Consider the following 19,007-nt stretch of genomic DNA (forward strand, 5'->3'; position numbering starts at 1 on the left):
CTGAAAACGGTGCCCAGCCAGGCTCAGGCACCCCTGGGCAGGTTAGGAGCAGCACTTCAGGTGACCGGACTGCTGCAGCCAGAGGCCACCAGCAGTTCTGCAGCCCCATGCAGGAGGTGCCCTTCTCAACCAGAAACACCAAGGGAAGGAGCCTTCCCTCAGGGGAATTGGGTACAGGTGGCTGCAGAAGGCCTTGATGTGGATGGGGGTGATGGAGAGGGCAACATTGAACCTGGTCACCATGGAGGGCCCCCCCAAAAAACACCAAGGCCTGTCCCAGGGGCTCGGGCAGCTGTCTCGCCAGGAGACACAAGCAGCGTGCTGTTCCCCCAATTCCTCCCGCTTCCTTCCCTGCATGGCCAGCAGCCTTGCCTCTCCCCTGCCACGGGGAAAAGCCCTGCAGCACAGCTCGTGCGAGCAGGGCCAGATCTCACCCCACTGCATGAGCATGGCTGTGGTGCTGGGGCCAGGTCTCATGTATGGCATGAAGAGCCAGGGTCATTTGGGGTGGCCAGGGGCTGATCTGGAGCGTCACTGAAGCATCAGTCAAGGGAGATTCACACAATGGCATTGCATAGGTGCTAGTACAGTGCTGAAAAAGAGATTTTTTTTTCTCGATCCATCTCCAGCAGAGCAGCTTTCACAGGGAGAGGGAGCTTTCACTTTAGGGAGGCAACAATCTCCAGGCACCTCTTTTCTGCCCCTCACCCTGTTTTCTCAGCTCCTCTCAGCCCTTTATCACGTTCACCAGCTCTCACTTCTCCTTTCCCCTTGTTAATTCAACCTCCTCCCAAGAGGAGGAACCACCCGGCAGCTGCACCCCCGACTGCCTCATTTCCCCAGCTCCCTCCTCAGCAGCGAGACGTCTGCCACGGTCCCCCCAGCTCAGCCATGATCCGGGTGCTGAGGGTGGTCATCCTCACCTGGGCGCTGGCAGCTGTGAGTAGAGGGGCTGAGTTGTCCCAGGAGCTGTTGCCCTCTTCAGGGCTTCAGGACTGCAAGAAGACCTTCAAGGTCCCGAGTCTGGAAGTCCTCCCTGGTGGGGGCTGGGATAACCTGAGGAATTTGGATATGGGCAGAGTCATCAACCTAGGCTACTCGCTCTGCAAGACCACTGAAGATGGGTCCTACATCATCCCAGATGAGATCTTCACCATCCCTCGCAAGCACAGCAACCTGGACATCAACTCCGAGATCATCGAGTCCTGGAGGAATTACCAAAGCGTCACCTCTTCCTCCATCAACCTGGAGCTGTCCCTCTTCTCTGCCATCAATGGCAAGTTCTCTCAAGAATTCCACCAGACCAAGACCCACCAAGTACAGGACCAGGCTTTCACCACCCGAGTGCAAGTCAGGAACCTGGTTTACACCGTCAAGATTGACCCAGGAGCGGTTCTGGACAAGAGCTTCAAGAAGCAGTTGATGGTGATTGCCAGCCACCTGGAGAACAACCAGACACGGATGGCTGATTTTCTGTCTGAATTGCTGGTGCTCAACTACGGCACCCACACCATCACCTCTGTGGATGCTGGAGCCAGCTTGGTCCAGGAAGATCAGATCAAAACAACCTTCCTGAAGGACAGCTGGGCCATGCGGAATGCCATCACGGCCTCAGCCGGCATAGCCTTCCACAGCATCGTCAATATGAAAGCCGAGGGCTCCCTGGACACCAGCTCCTCCTTCACCAAGCAGTACCTGGAGAACCGTACCAACTCCAGGGTGGAGAGTGTCGGTGGGATCCCCTTTTACCCAGGCATCACCCTCAAGACCTGGCAGGAGGGGATTAGCAACCAGCTGGTGGCCATCGACCGCTCGGGGCTGCCCCTGTACTTCTTCATCAGCCCCAGCACCCTGCCAGAGCTGCCCACCCCCACGGTGAAGAAGCTGGCCAAGCGAGTGGAGGCCGCCATCCGCCGCTACTACACCTTCAACACCTACCCCGGCTGCACCGATGCCACCTCGCCCAACTTCAACTTCCACGCCAATGCTGACGACGGCTCCTGCGAGGGGACCATGACCAACTTCACCTTTGGTGGAGTCTTCCAAGAGTGTGCTGGGCTTTCTGGCCCTGACACTGGTGCTCTGTGCCATGCGCTGGAGCAGAAGAACCCCCTCACGGGGGATTTCTCCTGCCCTCCTGCCTACACCCCGGTGCTGCTGGGCATGCAGGAGCGGGAGGAAGGCCACAGCCACCTGGAGTGCCACAACAAGTGCACCCTGGGCATCTTCTGCCACCGCGTGTGCCAGGACGTCTTCTGGCTCTCCCGGGTTCAATTCAGTGCCTACTGGTGTGCTGCGAGGGGCACGGTGCCCCCGGACTCAGGCTACCTCTTCGGGGGGCTGTTCAGCAGCCACAGTGCCAACCCCATCACCGGCGCCCAGTCCTGCCCTTCGGGGTACTTCCAGCTGAAGCTCTTCGACGACCTCAGGGTGTGTGTGAGCCAGGATTACGAGAGCAGCATCCAGTACGCCGTGCCCTTTGGGGGCTTCTTCAGCTGCCAGGCGGGGAACCCCCTGGGGGGGCAGCACCATGGCACCCCCGAAGACCCCTACGCCAAGCGCTGCCCTGCGGGCTTCAGCCAGCACTTGGCGCTGATCAGCGACAGCTGCCAGGTGGATTACTGCGTCCAGGCCGGCATCTTCACGGGGGGCTCGCTGCCCCCCGCTCGCCTGCCGCCCTTCACCCGCCCCCCTGCCAACCTGCCGGCCACCGACACCGTGCTGGTGAGCAGCGGGGATGGGGAGAGCGCCTGGGTGAGGGACGGGCAGAGCCGCGTGTGGCGGCCGGCCCAGCCCGCCGAGATCCAGCGTGCAGCCGAGATGGTGAGGGGCCGACGGCTGACGGGGGGCGAGGTGGCTGGCGTGACTGCGGCCGTGGTGGTGGGGCTGGCCACCCTCCTGGCCATGGTCAGCTACGGCCGCTGGAGGTACAGGATGAGGGGGTACCGGGCGATGGGGGAAGGGGACAGCCTGCCCGTGGGGAGCCCGGAGGACAGTGCTGTGGTGAGTGTGGGTGAGGGGTACCAGCAAGAGACGGAGGGGCTCACGGCATGAGCATCCCTCAGGTCCCAGTGCTGGGCAATGCTTTGAGCCCCCAGTCTAGGCAAAGCCCCCCCTGCCCACCCCCCTGCCCCTCAGCCCCTATCCCCACAGAGGCCCCAAGGTTTCCCCCAGCTCCAGCCTTGAGCACCCCCGGTGCTGCACAGCCTCTCTTCCCGCTCCAGACTCCCTGACTGACTTCTGACGCCATCTCCTGGGACTGTCCCATCACCGTGACCCACCACAATACGCGCCTCCATGTTCCCTCTCCCAGGCAGCTGTCGCTTGAGAACTAAACAACCCCATACCTCATCGCAGGCCATGCCTCCTCTCTACCCCAGAGACAGCAAAAAGGGCCCTCCAACCAGCCCCTGAAGCCCGTGGGGTGCCAAAGGACAAGGAAACCCCAAGCTGCCCCCAAAGAGCAGGGGGAAGCCATGCGACACCCCCTCCCTGACCCAATGGGACACCAGCAAGTCTCAGCTCCACTGCAGAGAGTACCTACATGTAAAAGCATGGGCTCAGGATGCATGCAGTGCCCGACCCCTTGGACCACCCCCCATTCCCCCATAGAGCCACCCCAGATATTTTTGACACCCAAGGCCAGCACAGATAGCATTAGCAACACTCGGTCTCCCGGGAAAGGAGGGAGCGAAGGGACAGGAGGACCCCCCCGACTCCATGTATATCTAGCGTGGTAGATATACACACACGTAGAGAGGCACGGATCAGTTTTATTTCAGCCAGCAACTAATTGCATAGGCAACAAGGCATTAAAAAATAAAAGGAAAAAGTGATGTTGTTAAAAGGCTGCGTCATGTTAGAGCCGGCAACCCGGCACCGTGGGAGGGTGGGGGGGTCCCTTCCTCTCTGAGATCACACGAGGGTTTTGCATAGCTCCAGCTGGGGTTTTTCTGCAGCAGGGGAATCCCGGGGGGCAGGCAAGGAGAAATCACACTGCTGCAGAACTGCCCAGAAGGGGATTTCCTAGGGGAAGAGATTTTTCTCCCTTGAGGTAGATGTCTGGCCACCCTACAGGGAGGGTGGCTGCAGGACAAGAGGTGCCTGGCCCTCCCCGTGGGTGTCCCCTCACTCGCCTGGCCACACAGACGACGGACAGAAGACAACAGAGAGTCCAGGCCGCGCAGGGACAGCGAGCATCCTCCACCATCCGCTTTTATTGATCCCCTGCGGGGTGGCCGGCTGGCGGCGACGAGCCCGCAGATGGGGGGGAAAGAGGAGAAACAGCGATGACAACAGAATGACGCACATCAGGACAGACCCCACACCGCCAGCCTCCGGGACAGAGGGCAAACCGACCCCAAAGGAAAAGCAGGAGTGGGTCGAGAAAGGGGGCTAAACAAAAAGGGACTAGGAGGACCTAACCCCACAGGGGGCAGCTTGGGCAGCCGCAGCGCTGCCCCTGCCTGGCTCGCTGAAACGGGGTCTCTCTCACGGGCTGGGGGCCAGAAGTGGGCACAGAGCAATGGGGAGGATTTCCCCAATGAAGTCCCCCAGACACTGGGACCCCTGTCCCACATGTGGCTCTAAGAGGCCTTGTGAAGTCCCCAGGGCTGGTGGGGACCACAAGATGCCATGCAAACCCCCTCCCCACCACCGCCCTACCTCCCCCCCACACATCAACCCCTTCAGCCCCAAAATCACTGTGCCAACCCGCTGCCAGCCACCCTGTCCTCCCCCCACCAGCCATGTCCCCCCAGCCCCCCAAAAAACTTCACCAGGGACCGTCAAGTCTTGGAACCCTGCTGGGATACAGCAGGGAGGGGATGGGATCCAACAGAGACCCCCACTGGGGGGCACCGACTGCTTTTGGGCCACCCCCACCCCATCACGAGCATCACCAGGCTCAGCCCCTGCCCAACATCACGTCCTCCCAGCCGCCAGGCTGCCACCCCAAACACCACCAGCCCTATATGTACATATATACGACAAACCCCCAAAACACGAGGTATATAAAATTTGACACGGGGACACCCCCATACAAACAGTTCAAGGAACCCACTACTGTGGGGGGGAGACATACTGCCCCCCACACTCGGCTTTCTACCACCCTTCAGCCCCTTCCCAGCACAGGGGCAGCCCGGACAAGGGGACCCCACAGGACACAACTCAGACACAGCCAAGAAGAGAGGGGATATGGGGTGGGGGGTCCGGTTAAGGTGGACCAGGGCCCCCCCGCTCCAACCTCTGTGGACAGAGACCACCCAGGAGGTACCAGACGGGACAAACAAACAAACGGGTAAGGGACGAGGCAGGGCCAGAGCGAGAGGGACCCCCATAGTCCCTGCTCCCACCCCACAACCCCTGCTCCCACCCCTTCCGCCCAGCACCAGGATGGGGTCCCAACCCCAGGTGGGTGCTGGAGGGGGATCAGGGACCCAGGCGAGGAGAGGGGAGAGGTCTGGCCTGCCCATGGCGACCCCCAGCTCCCCAGGACAGCACACAACAGCGGCTAGCTGGCAGGGACGGCCAGGCCCGCTGAACCCCCGTGGCTCAGAGCACCAACCGGCTCTGCCAGCAGGGAAGGGATGTCCCAAAAGACATTCTCCCATGCCCCCAGACAGCCTGGAGATGCCCCTGCTTGAGGGGGTGCTGCCTTATCCGCAGGGGGGGCAGTAGGCAACCCTCCCCGTGGCGGTCTCAGTCCTTCTCCTGGGCCAGGCTCTCCTCCGTGATGCCCTGGGCCGCCAGCTCAGCCAAGACATTGTCCAGGTAGTTGATGTCAGGGTAGCCGTGGCCAGTGAGGTTGGAGCCAAACTCTGTCTTGTGGTGGATCTCGTTCCATATCACCGTGTCCGACTCGCCCGTGGTGCTTGAGGTCCCGATGGCAAAGATCAAGCGCCGGTCCCAGGCCACCAGCAGCAACTTCAGTACCTGGAGAGGGGGAGATAAGGCAGGCAGCAAGGTAGATGCAGGGGGCTGCAGTCAACACCCACATTCGCTCAGGGCATGCTTATCATCCAGGTAAGCCCAACAGAACCTCCATCTGGATTTGGCTGTGTAAGCCACGTCTGCTTCTCCCCATGCCCCAAAGAGCTGCTCCCTTCCCTCTCCCCTTCAATACACCCTTGAGGACACTTTCGCCAGCTCAAGCCACCCCAGTGAGCCTCTCTCACCTTCCTGCCCTTCTCGCTGTCGGGCAGGTAGCAGTGCCGGGGGAAGCCGCGGGCAGTGAAGCTCTTCCCCGGGTTTGGATGCTCTGGTCCCTGCAGCGTGAAGTGGGAGAGAAATAAAAAATAAATAAATTTAGAGCTCAGAAGCATGCTCTGGGTGCAAGACAATACTCTGACAACAGCGCTAAAAAACACCGTGTCCCCCTGCCACCAAGCAAATGGTGTCAACACTTTTGCAGGGCTTTACCCCCGATTTCCCACAACACGCTCACAGACAAGCAGCTCCACCACCACGCTTCCCCAGGGGCCGCACCTGCACCCCTGGGGGGATGTTGTAGATGATGCGGATGGTTTTGCAGTCCGAGTGGCCGGGCAGCGCGTGAGGGATGATGTGATACTCCATCTTCCCCGGGGGCTGCGTCCCCGTCTTTACCCCATAGATGGTTTTGCAGGTCGGACACTGCAGGCTGCCATCCTGAGAGGAGGAAAGGAGTAGAAAACAATGAAACCAGAACTACCCAGCACCACCCAGAACACCACTGAGCACCGTTTTCATCATAAACATCCAGTCGTTTCAAAAAAAACTCCAGCAGTGGTGGGGGAGGGCTGGGAGAATTTACAGACCAGCTTTAATGAAAGACCTGAGGTCTGAATTTCTCTTCCTCATCAGTTTTGCAGTCCTCACTGCTTTCCCTACCTCTAGTTTTTGTTTTAGTTTGACGGAGAGAGAAGGCGTAATAAAAAAAAACCTCTAAGCGATGTGAAACATTTTCCAGGGAATGTCAAAAAAACAGCCATTTGCAGAGGGCTCAGAAAAGCCCACCTGCAGCTGGAAAAGCAGGGTGCTGTGTGTCTCCACTCAAACCCACGTGCACCAAAGTTCACTGCCACCAACCCCAGGAGAGAAGGCAAGGACATCGACCACGGTGAGAACCAAAATACCCACGCAAACCTCGCTTCTGAATCAGCCCTTCCAACAAAGTGCTGGTAAAAAATTAACTCTGCATCAAGGCAGGGGGGTAAGAGCCCTCAGCACCTTCCCAGCAAGAACTATTTTATCTCAGGACGTGGCTATGGTGTGCACCACGGCCCCGATGCACCCACCACAGCGCAGGGGTCTTGGAATTAGGGCATTTGGGCCCCCCCAGGGCTGCAGCCTCGAACCTTGTTGCCGTTGTTGTACATGGCCACCAGGCAGTGGAGGTGGAAGATGTGGCCACATTTCGCCAGCTTCCCCACCAGGTCGGGCTTGATGGCGGGCTGGGGCCCCTTGTAGCCGGAGGGTGCCGAGAGGCGCTCCATGCAGATGGTGCAGTCCTGCAAGGATGGGGAGAAGGGTCAGACAGACAAAAAGACAGACAGACAGACCTGATTGAGCCAACGGCACCAGGACACGGGGCCAATGCCCTTGGTGGGTGCCTCTGGATCAACCTCCCCACCCTGGGGAGGGCAGGGAGCCTGTGCCACCACAGGGGACAGCCACCATAGACCCCCATTGCCCACATCCCCAGTGACCCGTCCCACATAAAAATGCCCCGTGGACATCCCATATAGACCCCGGACAGCCCCTGCTGCTCGCACCTCATCGGGTGGGTGTCGCACCTTCTGCAGGTATTTCTTCAGTACCTCCTCGGGGGTTTTACCTGCGGGGAACAAGAGTCAGAGGGCCTGGAGTAATCCCCTGCTGGGGCAGAAGACGGGGCCCACAGGGGACCAAAGGCGAAAAAGAGGCCAAGGGTGTCTCACCCTTCTTGGCCTGCTTCTTGGTGGTCTTGCGGCAGGTGTGGGAGATGCCAGGGATGGACTGGATCTCGCTTTTGCTGACAGGCGGTGGGTGCAGCACCAGCTTGGGCGGCCGCGTCAGGCAGACGGGCAGCCCCGCCGCGCTCATCAGGATCCCTGTGATGCCTGCGCAGGGGAAAAGGGTGGAAAAGCACTAAGCAACAAGACCCCAAACCTCCAGAATCCCCCTAGAAACCTCTCCAGCAAGCACCCGCCGGCCCCCACGGCCCCATCCTCACCTGCCAGCGCGGGGTTCACGGGGCTGGAGCCGTTGAGGTTCTTCACAGGGACGGTGGGGACCCTGCGGAGAGTCCACAGAGGCCATGTCAGGGCCCACAGACGGTGTCGGCATCCCCATCCCTCACCCCCCGAGCCAGGCCCGGCACCAGACAATAGTTGCCTGAGCAACTGAGCAGGCCCTGGCTGGAAATAGAGAATCCCCCATGGGGGGCAACGTGCCCCCCCGGCCCCGACGCTGCCTTTTCTCCGGCTCTTTAGAAACCCCGCCTGCGTCTCCAACTATTCACGGCCCCTTTTTGTCGCTGCTTGCCAGGCTGTTGTGTTGTGTTTTTTTTTTCCCCTCCTTTCTCCTACAGCCACGTAGCTGTGGCTGCTTCCCCCCCCCTCCTCCCCAAGGCTTCTCTTCCATGGGAAAGTTTCCCGGTGGGTCAGGAGTAGGGAGGGAAGCGGGGGGACAGGGAGGGAGAGGAAAGGGGCCAGGCTGTGACAGAAGGCTGCTGGCAGGGCCAGACAAAGGGGAAAAACAGGCTCATTAAATGATCCCAACCCCCCCCGGAATAAAAAAAAAAAAGTGTCTTCTGTAGGCCGGGAGCCTGGCAGGACCCCTTCTCAAGGAGCCCTGAATGCCTTTTCTTTGGTATTTGTGCTGCCCCCCACCCACCCCCGGCCCCTCATTGAGATGCAGCACTGCGCTCCACCAGACGCGGCGGTGCTCAGGGCAGAGCGGGGGGCTTGGCAGCGCCAGGCCGACAGTCGGACTCGATGATCTCAGAGGTCTTTTCCAGCCTGAATTATTCTACCCACCCCGCGCAGGGTGCTGGGGTGCCCCCAGGAGGGGCCAGCAGACCCCTCTGCCGACGGGACACCTCCCGTTCAGGCTCAGGGATGCAGGAAAATGTCAAAGAAGAACACACCCCCTGTTCTCCCCGCAACTACCCCCTCGCTCGCACCCGGCGGGACTCACCCGGAGGCGATGAGCACCCGGGACTGGGCGATGGCCAGGCGCTGCAGGTGGCTGCGGTTCAGGGTGCCGAGGCCGGGGCGGGATGCCTTGCCGCTGCCGGCGCCAGGGCCGGGGCCGGGGGGGCTGGCGGCAGAGACGACGGAGCTCAGTGCCGGCGTGCTGGCCGCCTGCTGCCGGCCCCCCTGGGAGGCCAGCACCTTCAGCGAGCCACGTGCCGCGGCCGTACCGTCGGCTGCCTTGGCCCCTGGGGCTGGCGCGGGGGCTTTGGGGGCTGCGGGGGCTGTGGGGGGGGCTTTGCGAGGCTGCAGGGTGGCAGCCCCGAGGCCACCCGCGGACACGGCGGCTTTGACGCTCATGACCAGGAGGCACTGGGGACAGGCGCAGGTGGGTGCCGGGGGGGCCGCGGCCGCCCCCGGGCTGGCCGGCCACGACTGTGACTTGGGCAGGGTGCCCGAGACCAGCGGGTAGACCATGTCGAGGCGGCGGCGGACACGGCGCTTGCGCTGGGTCTGCCGGTTGATCTGGCCCATGGTGGCGAAGTCAATGACGTAGCAGAAGCCAATGGTGCTCAGGTCCACCCAGGGGTGCTGCTTCTCGTAGGCGCGCTGGATGGTGATGCCCACGTCCATGTCGTAGGGCGTCCACGAGCCGCTGTCGTTCTCCCACTCCCACACGACGCCCTTGCCCGGTGCCGACGACGGGTCGTAGTAGCTGCGCCGCACCGGGCGGATGGTGCCTGCCGGGGGGGTGACACAGATGCTATCAGGCACTAACCCGCAGGCAGGGAGCGCCACGAAACCACCCCAACCTGCCCTGCTGGTGCTGCTCCGTGTGGGGACGGGACGGCTTTCTGGCGTGGCTGCTGTCCCCGCCCTGCTGCGGGACTGGCGTGCCTCAGTTTCCCCAGGCTCACGTCCGCAGAGGCACAGCCTCGATGGGGACACACAACCACAAGCTTAGCAGCAAAACATGGTCCAGGAGCCTCCCTTAGAAGCTGGGTGAAATTAGGAATGCCCCAGACTCCCTGGGGTGCAGGACATGGCCCCGTCTGCCTCTCAGCTCTGGGCCAGGAGAGGGAAATAAGAGCTTTAGGAGCCAAGAGACAGCGCTGAGCGCCATGGCACGGCACCTGCGCCCAGAAGTGGTGATGTGCACCAGCAGGGGAGAGGAGCTCAGGGCAGCCCCACAGTCTGCAGCTGCAGAAACGTCCTGCAGTGAAAACCCAGCCAGCAGCATGAGGAAAATCCCCGCAAGGCTGAGTAAAGGAGCAGGAGCAGAACTCTGTGCCTCAGCCTCTGCTCTTCTGTCAGCAAGTGCCCCAGTGGGGCAGAAGAGCAAAGCACCAAGGCTTTGCAGCTTGCACCTACTCTCGCTAGGTATTTCCTTTCCACTGCACTAAGTCAAGGGAAAAGCCTTCCTCTCTGCGTTGTTTCACAGCAGCACGAGGACAGGCAGGACGTGGCTGTGCCCAGCCTCGGTGTCCTGTCCCGAGCACACCTCTAGCTCGCCCCTGACCCAGGGTTGTTTGGTTAATAAATCGGGTGAGCTCATGAACATCGCTGCCCCCATGCCAGTGGAGTCACAACACCCTTCTGCAAAATCCCATCGCTTGCTCCCATAGGAACGAGAAAGCTCAAGGAGCAGAAATCACCAGCCCAGTTCTCCAGCTTTCCACCACGAGGCGGTGAGCCCATGGCACCCTGGCACCGGGGTGAACCACGAGCATTCCTGCACTGCTCTTCCCCTTAAATCCCGCAGGAATTTCAGTCCCTTGTAACCCCCAGCCCTCCACTGGAAATGCCCACTACCATCAGTCCCCACGCACGACCAGGTCCCCTGAAAAAAAATGGGCTAAAAATAAGCAAAGCGGGCCACCTGTCCCATCCTGCCAAGGGGCACCCGGGGGAGAAAAGCTGCCAGCCCCGGTGGCACAAAGGAGGGTCGTAGGGGAGCAGGGCCTCGCTGCACAGCGGTGATTTATCCTAATCCAGTGCGAGCGATGGCATGCAGCATCTGGCGGTCCCTCCCCGGCCACGGTGTGGGAAAACTGCGTGGCCCCCCCAGCCCAGCGCAGGGCCGCCAGCCTCCCATTCAGCGGGGGAAGAAAGGGGACAATAGCTATTCAGGGCCTGCCAGGGTCACGACCCCCCCCAAATCAGGGCTGTTTAATGACCCAAAATACCAACATTCCCGGCAACCCGGAGGGAAGCAGAACAATCCCCCTTTCAGGCCTCCTCCCCCCAGGCGACAATAGCCCTCAGACGGATGGCGCTGAAAGCTGTCCCCGGGCAGCAAAGGTCCCTTGTCCCCATGACCATGGTCCCCACCAGCCCCCAGAGCAGGCTGTCCTCTGCCCAGGGACAAGGGACATTGCGAGGCCCCCTTCCTACTACTATTATGTGGGTGCCTGGAGAGGGAAGGGGCCCAAACCCCTGTGACAGCCACCCCCAAAAACCTGCGTCCCTAATTTCATGCACCTCGCGCTCATCCCCTGGGTATTTCCTAACACCTGTCTGTGCTCCCCACCCTGGGGACAGCCACGCCTGCTCATGTTCCCCCTGTATGTCCCCCCAAACCTGCCTCTGCCTCAACCGGACATAGCCCCACCTGCCCGTGCCCCCAACCCAGGCACCCCCCGCGGCATGCCATGCCCCAAGGCAGGATTTGTCCCCCCCAGCAGCACGCAGCACCAGGTTCAGGGGAAGCACAGAGACAGGCACACGGGGCAGGGCCAGAGGAAGGGTCTGAAGGGGGTGGGCATGATCCTGGCAGCACAACGGTGGCCGGCTCAGCGCTGGGGGAAAAGTCAGGAGGTTGCAACAGGGCAGAGGAGCAGAGGAGGCCGGGAAGCACGACCCAGCGAAGGGCTACAGGCATGCAGGTCAGACCAGGCAGCACCCAGGGACCGGGGGGGATGGCGTAACGCAGGTCAGCAGCAGACAAGCCCGGGCATCACCAGGCCAGCCGGCAGCAGGGCCAGCAGCACGGCGCCAGGCAGCGCGAAGCGAAGCTGTGCAATTCTAGGTCAGGCAGGGCAGGGTGGTGCAATGCAAATCCAGAGCTCAGCATGATGCAATAGGGGGCCCGGCAATGCAACCCCCCGAGCGGGCAGCGCGATGCAGCACAGCACCTGGCAGTGCAGCAGGGCAATAGCAGGGTGGACAAGGGGATGTAATGCAGAAGAAAGCAGCACAAAGCAATATGGGACTTAGAAAGGCAGCACGGTACAGCAGAGCTCCAGATCGGGGCCTGACAACACAGCGCAAAGCAATTCCAGGTCAGGGAACGCAGGACCTGGCAGCAAAGCACCACCCGATGCAAGCCGACGCTAAGCAGTGCGATGTAAAACAGCGACAGGAAAATGCAGGGCGATGCCAGATCAGTCAGGCCGGGCAGGAAAGCACCTGGCTGAGCGGGGCAGCCGAGAGCGGGCAGCACAACCACAGGCAGCTCAGTGCAGGAGGGCCTGGGCAGGACCGGGCAGCGCCGGATGGGACCCGGCAGCAAGGCACAGCGCGATGCGGTGCAGCTGCAGGCGTGGAGCACAAAGCAGGGCGAGACTGGGCAGGGCTGGAAGGGCCTCGGTGACACCGTGCGGTGCAAAGGGAGCGCGGGGAGGAGCGGGCGGTGCTGGTGGTGCCAAGCAACGCAAGAAGAGGCAATGCCAGCACGGGGAGCCCAGTGCAGCAGGGACCGGGTGGTGTCGGCGGTGCCGAGCAATGCAAAGCAAGGCGGTGCCAGCCCGGGGAGGTCCAGGCAGGTGCTCGCAGTGCCAAGCAATGCCAAGCAAACCAACGCCAGCCCGGGGAGCCCAGCGGCACGGTGCAGCCGGGCTGCGCAGCCCCTCACCAGGGTGCAAGGAGTGGGGCCGGTGCGTCCCGGGCTCACTCACCGGTGTCCTGGCGGAACTGGTGCATGGACTGCAGGTCGATGATGTAAGGCGCCAGGCGGCTGTCGGCCTGGCCCAGCACCACACTGCCTCCCGCCCGCGGCCCGGCACGGGCCACCGCCTCGATGTGGTGGCTGACGGCCGGGCTGTAGGGCCGCCACCGCCCGTGCTCGTTGAGCCATTCCCACACCACCACGGCCGAAGCGAGCAGCATCGCTCCTCCGAGCCGCCTCAACCCCCTTCACCGCCGCCTCAGCCCCCTTCACCTCCTCCCGCTCCCCGCCGCAGACGCCCCGCCGCCGCTGCAGCCCGCCCCGCCGGCTCCCGCATGCTCCGCGGGGCCGCCCGCCCGCCTGCCCCCGCCCCGGGGCCGTCCGCCGAGGGGGCGCGGAGGGGAAGGCCGCGGCTCAGCGCCGGGCCGGAGCGCAGCGCCTCTCCCCGGCCGGGCGGCGGCGGCAGCGGGAGGCGGCTCCGCTCCGCTCCGCACCGCGGCGCCCGCCCCGCTCCCGCGCCCGCGCCAGCGCGCGGCGGGGCGCCACGGAGAGCCACGCCCCCAGCACCCCGTGACCACGCCCATAACATCTCGTGGCCACGCCCCCAATGCCACAGCGCCACGCCCCTAACGCTCCGTGATCACGCCTCCATTGACACTTGACCACGCCCCCACTGCTACGAGGCCACGCCCCCCGCGGCGCCGACCATCTCGCCCCGGGGGGAGCGCAGCCGGGAGGAACCGTTGCTGGGGGGGGGGGGGGCGGTGGGGTGCAGCCCCTCTGTGACACCCCAAAATCCGCCCGGGACACTGAGACAACGCCGGAGGTGTCCCCAAATTAGCCTCACACCTCCAGGGGCACCCAGGCTGGGCTCCCGCAGCCCTCCCAGCACCAGCACCAGCACCCACCAGACTTCATTTTCCCATTCTGGCCCATTTTGGGGGAGAATCACCCCAAAAAAAATAAAGGAACGCAGTCCCCATGCCTTGTACCCGCAGGATTTTGGCAAATCCCATGTCCCACACCGCCACTCTCGGGGGTGACCCTCCCCCAGGACACGGGGACCCCGGGGGTGCTGCGGCTGTAGGGCATCACTGAGAGTTCAGCTCCTGATAAATTCTGTTTTCCAGGTGATAAATATTATTTTCCAGGCAATAAATATTATCTTCCAGGCAATAAATATTGTTGTTCAGGCAATAAATACTGTTTTTCATGCAATAAATACTGTTTTCCAGGCACTGCCCAGCCCATGGAGTGTCTGCCGCCGCTGCCTGCGATGAAAAGCCATCAGAGAAGATGTAACTAGGGGCAAAAAGAGGAAGTAAAGCAGGTGGGGACTGACGGGCGATGCTGAGCTGTGAACACAGGACAAATAGGGGGAGGGAAAATGATGAAGGTGGAGCAAATCACCCCATCGTCCCTGGGAGTGCATTTTCCTGCAGGAACGGGGGGCTTCAAGGGATGCTGGTGGTGCCACTGCGAGCCCACGCTGGGTTTTCACCTGGAGCAAGGCAAGCACCCCCTGGGAAAACCCAGGAAATCCTTCCCACCTACAGGTGGAAAGCCTGTGCAGGTTTAAAACCTACACAACTCGCCCCCAGGCACACCCAACCCAAACACAACCTAACCCAAATGTTTGGATTTGGGGAATAAAACACGTCCTTGGGGTGGTTTGGTGGGCTCCCCCCCTGCTGCAACACAAGGCTGCTGCTGGAGAGTCCAGAGGGAAGCAGCGCCACACAAATGTCACCCAAAACCCCAAAATCTCACGTACTGAGTACGAAGAAAGGCTTTTTGTGCCTCCTTGTGCGTCTGGAAATGCCACCATAGAGCTTGGTGTCCCCCAAGGAGGGTGAATCTTGACCCTCCTGGCTTCATTCCCTCGGTGAGGGCGCAAACACCTCTCACAAGCCCTGCTCAGGCAAAAAATGCACCTAAAGTGCCCCACCATTGCCACCCTGCCCGTGGGGGCTCCCCCAGTGCTGCAGAGCCCACGGTGCAGCCCCCAGCCCCCCCAGCCCACCTCCCACTGCCACCAGCACCGCAAATCCCTTCTCTTGTCCCAAAGCGCAATCCTGGTGGGTTATTGTTAGCCATGTGGCTACCGCCATCCTGGGAGGCTAGCCACGAGATGCCTCCAGCTCGCGCCAGTTCACTTCATGATCCTCATCTGCGTTTCAGCTGAAAACATGAAATTGAAACCCGAGGGGCTCGGGTGTCACCACAGCTGTGCTGCGCGCTTGGGGCCTGCTGGCAGGGAGAGCTCCAGGCTTGGGGCCGCTCGCCCAGCTGGCAGCGAACATCAGCCGGGCCATGGGGGGGCTGGTGACAGCTTGATTTTTCACGCCAGCTCTGGTTATGGTGGCAGCCATCTCAAAGCACCGCCAGCACCACCCTGGCTTCGTAAACCAAACCGTGCTCCAGAAAGGTCGAGTTGCAGGGCCCCATGCCAGGGCTGTGGGCCCCCCCCACGGCCCCCAGGGACATTAAGGTGCTTGGGCAGTGCAGGATGAAAGGGAGCTGTTCCCACCTGCTGTCCATCCCGTGTCCCAGAAGGAACATAGGATCGGAAGTGTGGTTCCTGCCTGTGGGAGGTGAGGGGCAGCAGGAGGGGAGAGCAGAGCCCTGGCCTCTGCTGAGCTGGAGGGGGCACGAGGAGAAAGGAAAGTTGGTGACAAGTGCACAGAGCAAACAAGACATGGCAGAGAGAAACATCTGCTGGAGGAGGGACTTTGACTAATCCTGAAAAAAAAAAAAAAAAGAAAAGCCAGAAATTGTTGTTCACAAGTGCACGGCGGTAGAAACATTGCAAATAATCCGATCCCAGCCGCAAAGCAGATGTCAGGCAATAAGCAGCGGTGAGGAAGGCGCACATCCTGCCTTGTGGCTGCCACCCACCAAAAGCAGGCACCCTCCCACCCCACACGCTGGGCACCCTCGGCCCACGGGGCAGCCCCAGCCCCGTGGCCCCATTTGCCCTGCCCTTTGCCCCCCCGTGGTGCCCCCCACGCCCCTGCAGATGCCACTGGTGCTGCAGCAGGCGCTGTGCCCGGCGCCTCCGCCCGCGGGGACAAAGCTGCTTTGTGCAGGGCTGGCTGGGCATTTCCAAGCCTCGTGCCCACACCACGCTCCCAGGCTTTCCCCCCGCACCCCAGGGAACAGGGACCCCCTGCTTTTGCTCTCAGGGGGCAGGGAGGAAGGCAGAGGCACATGGAGACAGGGCACGATGCTGGTTATACCTCCCTGGTGAACTCCACCACCTCTGCCAGTTCCTTGAGCTTCCTCCCAGAGCATCCCGTCCCTCCCAAACCCCTCACCCCACAGGGAGGGACCCTCCCAAGGCCACCCAGGCATGGAGAGAAGTGCTGGCTGGGGTAGGAGCAGGGCAGCCCACGCAGAGCCTGGCGAGGCTCAGTCCCACTGTCCCTCCTCCTCCAAGAAGTCACGGCTCCCCAGGAGATCTCCCAGGCACTTTATTCACTCAGCAGCCAGCAGCCATCATAGCCATAAAGGAAAAAACAAAAACAAAAACAACGGCCAGGGCAGCCGAGAAGCCTCACGGCTGCTCCCTTCGCAGGGTATGAGATGCAGGTTGGGGCTGTTAGTTTCTCCAAGCCATCTCCAGTCCTAATTGTGGCCTGGAGGCACCAACATCCTTGTGGAGGGTCTTCCAAGTCAGCCTTCGGTTAACAGATCCTCTCTGCTGTATTGTCGGAGCAGCTGAGAAATGCCCCCCTGCTCAAACCCCCCACCGACCCCTCCCGAACGAGCCCCCAAGCAGTTAGCGCAGAAATTGAACGCACAGAGAACACAAATTGGGCAGGAGCAGCTGGCGGGGAAGGAAAAGGAACCACCTGAAGGAGGCAAAGCCTTGGGTTTTGCAAATGGGGCACAATTCCTTTCACCAGGTGCTATTTTCACATCCCTTTGCTCCTGCCTTGCCTCTACAAGAGCCCCACCACAGCTCCCCTCCTCGTGAAGCAGCATCAAGCCATGAAAAGAGGCAGCAACCAAGCAAGTTTCATGGCACAGGCTAGCCCTGTCCTTGCTCATGAAGGACCCCAGCCTCTGGGACCTGCAAACCCCTGGCACGCAGAGCCAGACTCATCCCGAGCCTTGTCCTTCCAGGGCTTCCCTCCCCGTGCCTCTGCTTCCCTAGCTGGGAAAAGGAGCCCCCAGGGAACGGCACCAAAAGCGTGGGGGCTCTGGGGTTAGTGGCATGCTCTCCCCCGTCCGCCCCCCACCCCAAAATCCCCTGTGACTGTGAGCAGCCCTCGGCAGGGGTGGGAAAGGAGTCCTGCTGGATGGAACCCCCCCGGCTAAACCCTAACCAGACCCAGGCTCCCTGCACCCCACGCGGCCATCACTGGCCCTCGGCCAGGCCAGGGGCTGAGCCGGCACCGGGGCCGGGCCGGGCGAGCTGCCGCAGGTCCCTCACGGACCTCACGGCCCACTGGGCCAGCTCCCGCAGCACCCCCAGGCCCCGCAGCTTCTGCTCAAAGAGACTGAGGCGAGGGGGCGCGGGGGGCCCATCCCCTTCGTCGCCGGCGGGCCCGCGGCTCTCCAGCTCCAGCAGCTCCTCGAGGTGGTAGGCGAAGGCCGAGACTTGCAGCAGGACGGCTGCCAGCGCCCGGCCCAGCGCGGCGTCGGCATCGCCCAGCTGCTCCCGCTGCTCCTCCAGCATCTGGGCCAGCAGCGTGCGGAAGGCCCGGTATGCCACCAGGTTGTCCAGGAGCCGCTGGGTCCCCGTCTGCTCGCTCCAGTGCTCCGCTGCCGCCGCCGGCACCCCCTCCACCGCCGCCACGCTGACCGAGGCGTCCAAGCCCTGCCGTTCCACCTGCACGGGGAAAAAAACAGCCAGGGCTCAGTGGTGCCGGGAGAAACGGGGACCCTCAGCAGCCCCCTGCCGGTGTCCCCAGCCGTGGTGCATGCCAAGATGATTTTGGGCACAGGGGCAGATGCTGAGAGGCAGGAGATCACCCAAGCATCAGTCCACAGCATTGAGACCCCAAGGCCGAGGCGTCGGCAGCATTTCGTCCCACAGCTCAGCAGCTCGGCCGCGTGCCAGAGGCCCCGTGCCCCGTCACAGCCGCCCGGCGTCAGACCCAGACCCCGCTGGTAGCAGCCTCGGGGCGCGGGCAGAGATGAACTCACGTAGATGTCCAGGAGGTCGGCAACGTCCGAACGCATCTTCCTGGCCAGGCGGATGCCGCGGCTGCACAAGTCGCGGCGCCGGAGGGTGGTGGCCGAGGGGGTGTCTGCTGCTGCCATGGCCCAGGCGGTCGTCCCGGGCTCCGGGCTCACGGCGCGGCGCCCGCCTGGCCCAGGAAGGACAATCCCGTGCTGAGCTGGTGCATTCCAGCCGGGAGCTCTGCTCACGCGTCCGCTGGCCCGGCTCTCCCCCTCTTCCGCGCCTGGGGCCTGGCACGACGCTGCAAATTCCCGCCTCTGGGATCAACAGCGACAGATTATTTCCCTAATTCCCCCACGCTTTAAGCCTATTGCCCAGAACAGTCTCGCCCAGCAGCAGCAGGAGGTTCTCCCAGCCCCGGCTCAGACCCTCTCTAGCCTCCCTGCAGCGAAATGAGCACCGGGCTGAGCCCCCAGCCCCGGCCCCGTTCCCCCTACTCAGGCCAGAGTGCAGGAAACCGCTGCTGGGAAGAGGCGAGCAAAGCTGGGACGTTGCTCAACAGCTGAGCAGGGACTGCAGCCTGGGGCCTGAGAAGGGCACGGGGGACAGGGGGACACCCAGCCCCAGCTGTGGGATGGGGTGCTCTTCATCCCAAAGCCCTCAGGGCTGCACCCCAAAGCCCTTGGAGCTTTAGGGTCCTGCCTGCTGCCCTCTTCTTGCTGCGTGGCCCCCCCAAACCCAGCCGCCATTTCCTGCAGGGGCCTGCCCTGAAGCAGAGCCACGGAGTAGGAGGCCCCTGATCCACCCCCCCCCAAACACAAGCACCACACAAAAA

At 62.3% G+C, this 19,007-nt stretch overlaps 3 protein-coding genes across 3 annotated transcripts; 1 reads left to right on the forward strand and 2 right to left on the reverse strand.

Annotated features, from left to right (window-relative positions):
• Positions 1 to 808: 808 nt before the first annotated feature.
• MPEG1 (macrophage expressed 1) lies at positions 809 to 3,838 on the forward strand. Its single transcript, XM_035550166.1, has one exon. The coding sequence runs from the start codon at positions 892 to 894 to the stop codon at positions 3,052 to 3,054; it is 2,163 nt and encodes a 720-aa protein (XP_035406059.1). The 5' UTR covers positions 809 to 891; the 3' UTR covers positions 3,055 to 3,838.
• A 1,862-nt stretch (positions 3,839 to 5,700) lies between these two features.
• Positions 5,701 to 13,262, reverse strand: DTX4 (deltex E3 ubiquitin ligase 4). The gene is made up of 9 exons (XM_035550202.1): positions 13,052 to 13,262; positions 9,160 to 9,895; positions 8,195 to 8,256; positions 7,920 to 8,081; positions 7,755 to 7,816; positions 7,338 to 7,490; positions 6,487 to 6,648; positions 6,177 to 6,266; positions 5,701 to 5,934 (listed from the first exon to the last, which is right to left on the reverse strand). Exons 1-9 carry the CDS (start codon positions 13,260 to 13,262, stop codon positions 5,701 to 5,703), a joined length of 1,872 nt encoding a protein of 623 aa, XP_035406095.1.
• A 4,009-nt stretch (positions 13,263 to 17,271) lies between these two features.
• Positions 17,272 to 18,312, reverse strand: CNTF (ciliary neurotrophic factor). The gene is made up of 2 exons (XM_035550380.1): positions 18,196 to 18,312; positions 17,272 to 17,878 (listed from the first exon to the last, which is right to left on the reverse strand). Exons 1-2 carry the CDS (start codon positions 18,310 to 18,312, stop codon positions 17,405 to 17,407), a joined length of 591 nt encoding a protein of 196 aa, XP_035406273.1. The 3' UTR covers positions 17,272 to 17,404.
• Positions 18,313 to 19,007: the final 695 nt, after the last annotated feature.

This window comes from Cygnus atratus, chromosome 5, assembly GCF_013377495.2.
Source record: "Cygnus atratus isolate AKBS03 ecotype Queensland, Australia chromosome 5, CAtr_DNAZoo_HiC_assembly, whole genome shotgun sequence".
NCBI classification, from domain to species: domain Eukaryota; kingdom Metazoa; phylum Chordata; class Aves; order Anseriformes; family Anatidae; genus Cygnus; species Cygnus atratus.

Excerpts from the sequence above, each read along its gene's own strand:
- MPEG1 (XM_035550166.1), top strand. The coding sequence starts at position 892 with ATGATCCGGGTGCTGAGGGTGGTCATCCTCACCTGGGCGCTGGCAGCT.
- DTX4 (XM_035550202.1), bottom strand. The coding sequence starts at position 13,262 with ATGCTGCTCGCTTCGGCCGTGGTGGTGTGGGAATGGCTCAACGAGCAC. Across the intron at positions 8,082-8,194 it reads CGTGAACCCCGCGCTGGCAG|GCATCACAGGGATCCTGATG; the intron begins GTGAGGATGGGG and ends TCCCCTGCGCAG. Across the intron at positions 7,491-7,754 it reads TGCGACACCCACCCGATGAG|GACTGCACCATCTGCATGGA; the intron begins GTGCGAGCAGCA and ends CCATCCTTGCAG.
- CNTF (XM_035550380.1), bottom strand. The coding sequence starts at position 18,312 with ATGGCAGCAGCAGACACCCCCTCGGCCACCACCCTCCGGCGCCGCGAC. Across the intron at positions 17,879-18,195 it reads CCGACCTCCTGGACATCTAC|GTGGAACGGCAGGGCTTGGA; the intron begins GTGAGTTCATCT and ends TTCCCCGTGCAG.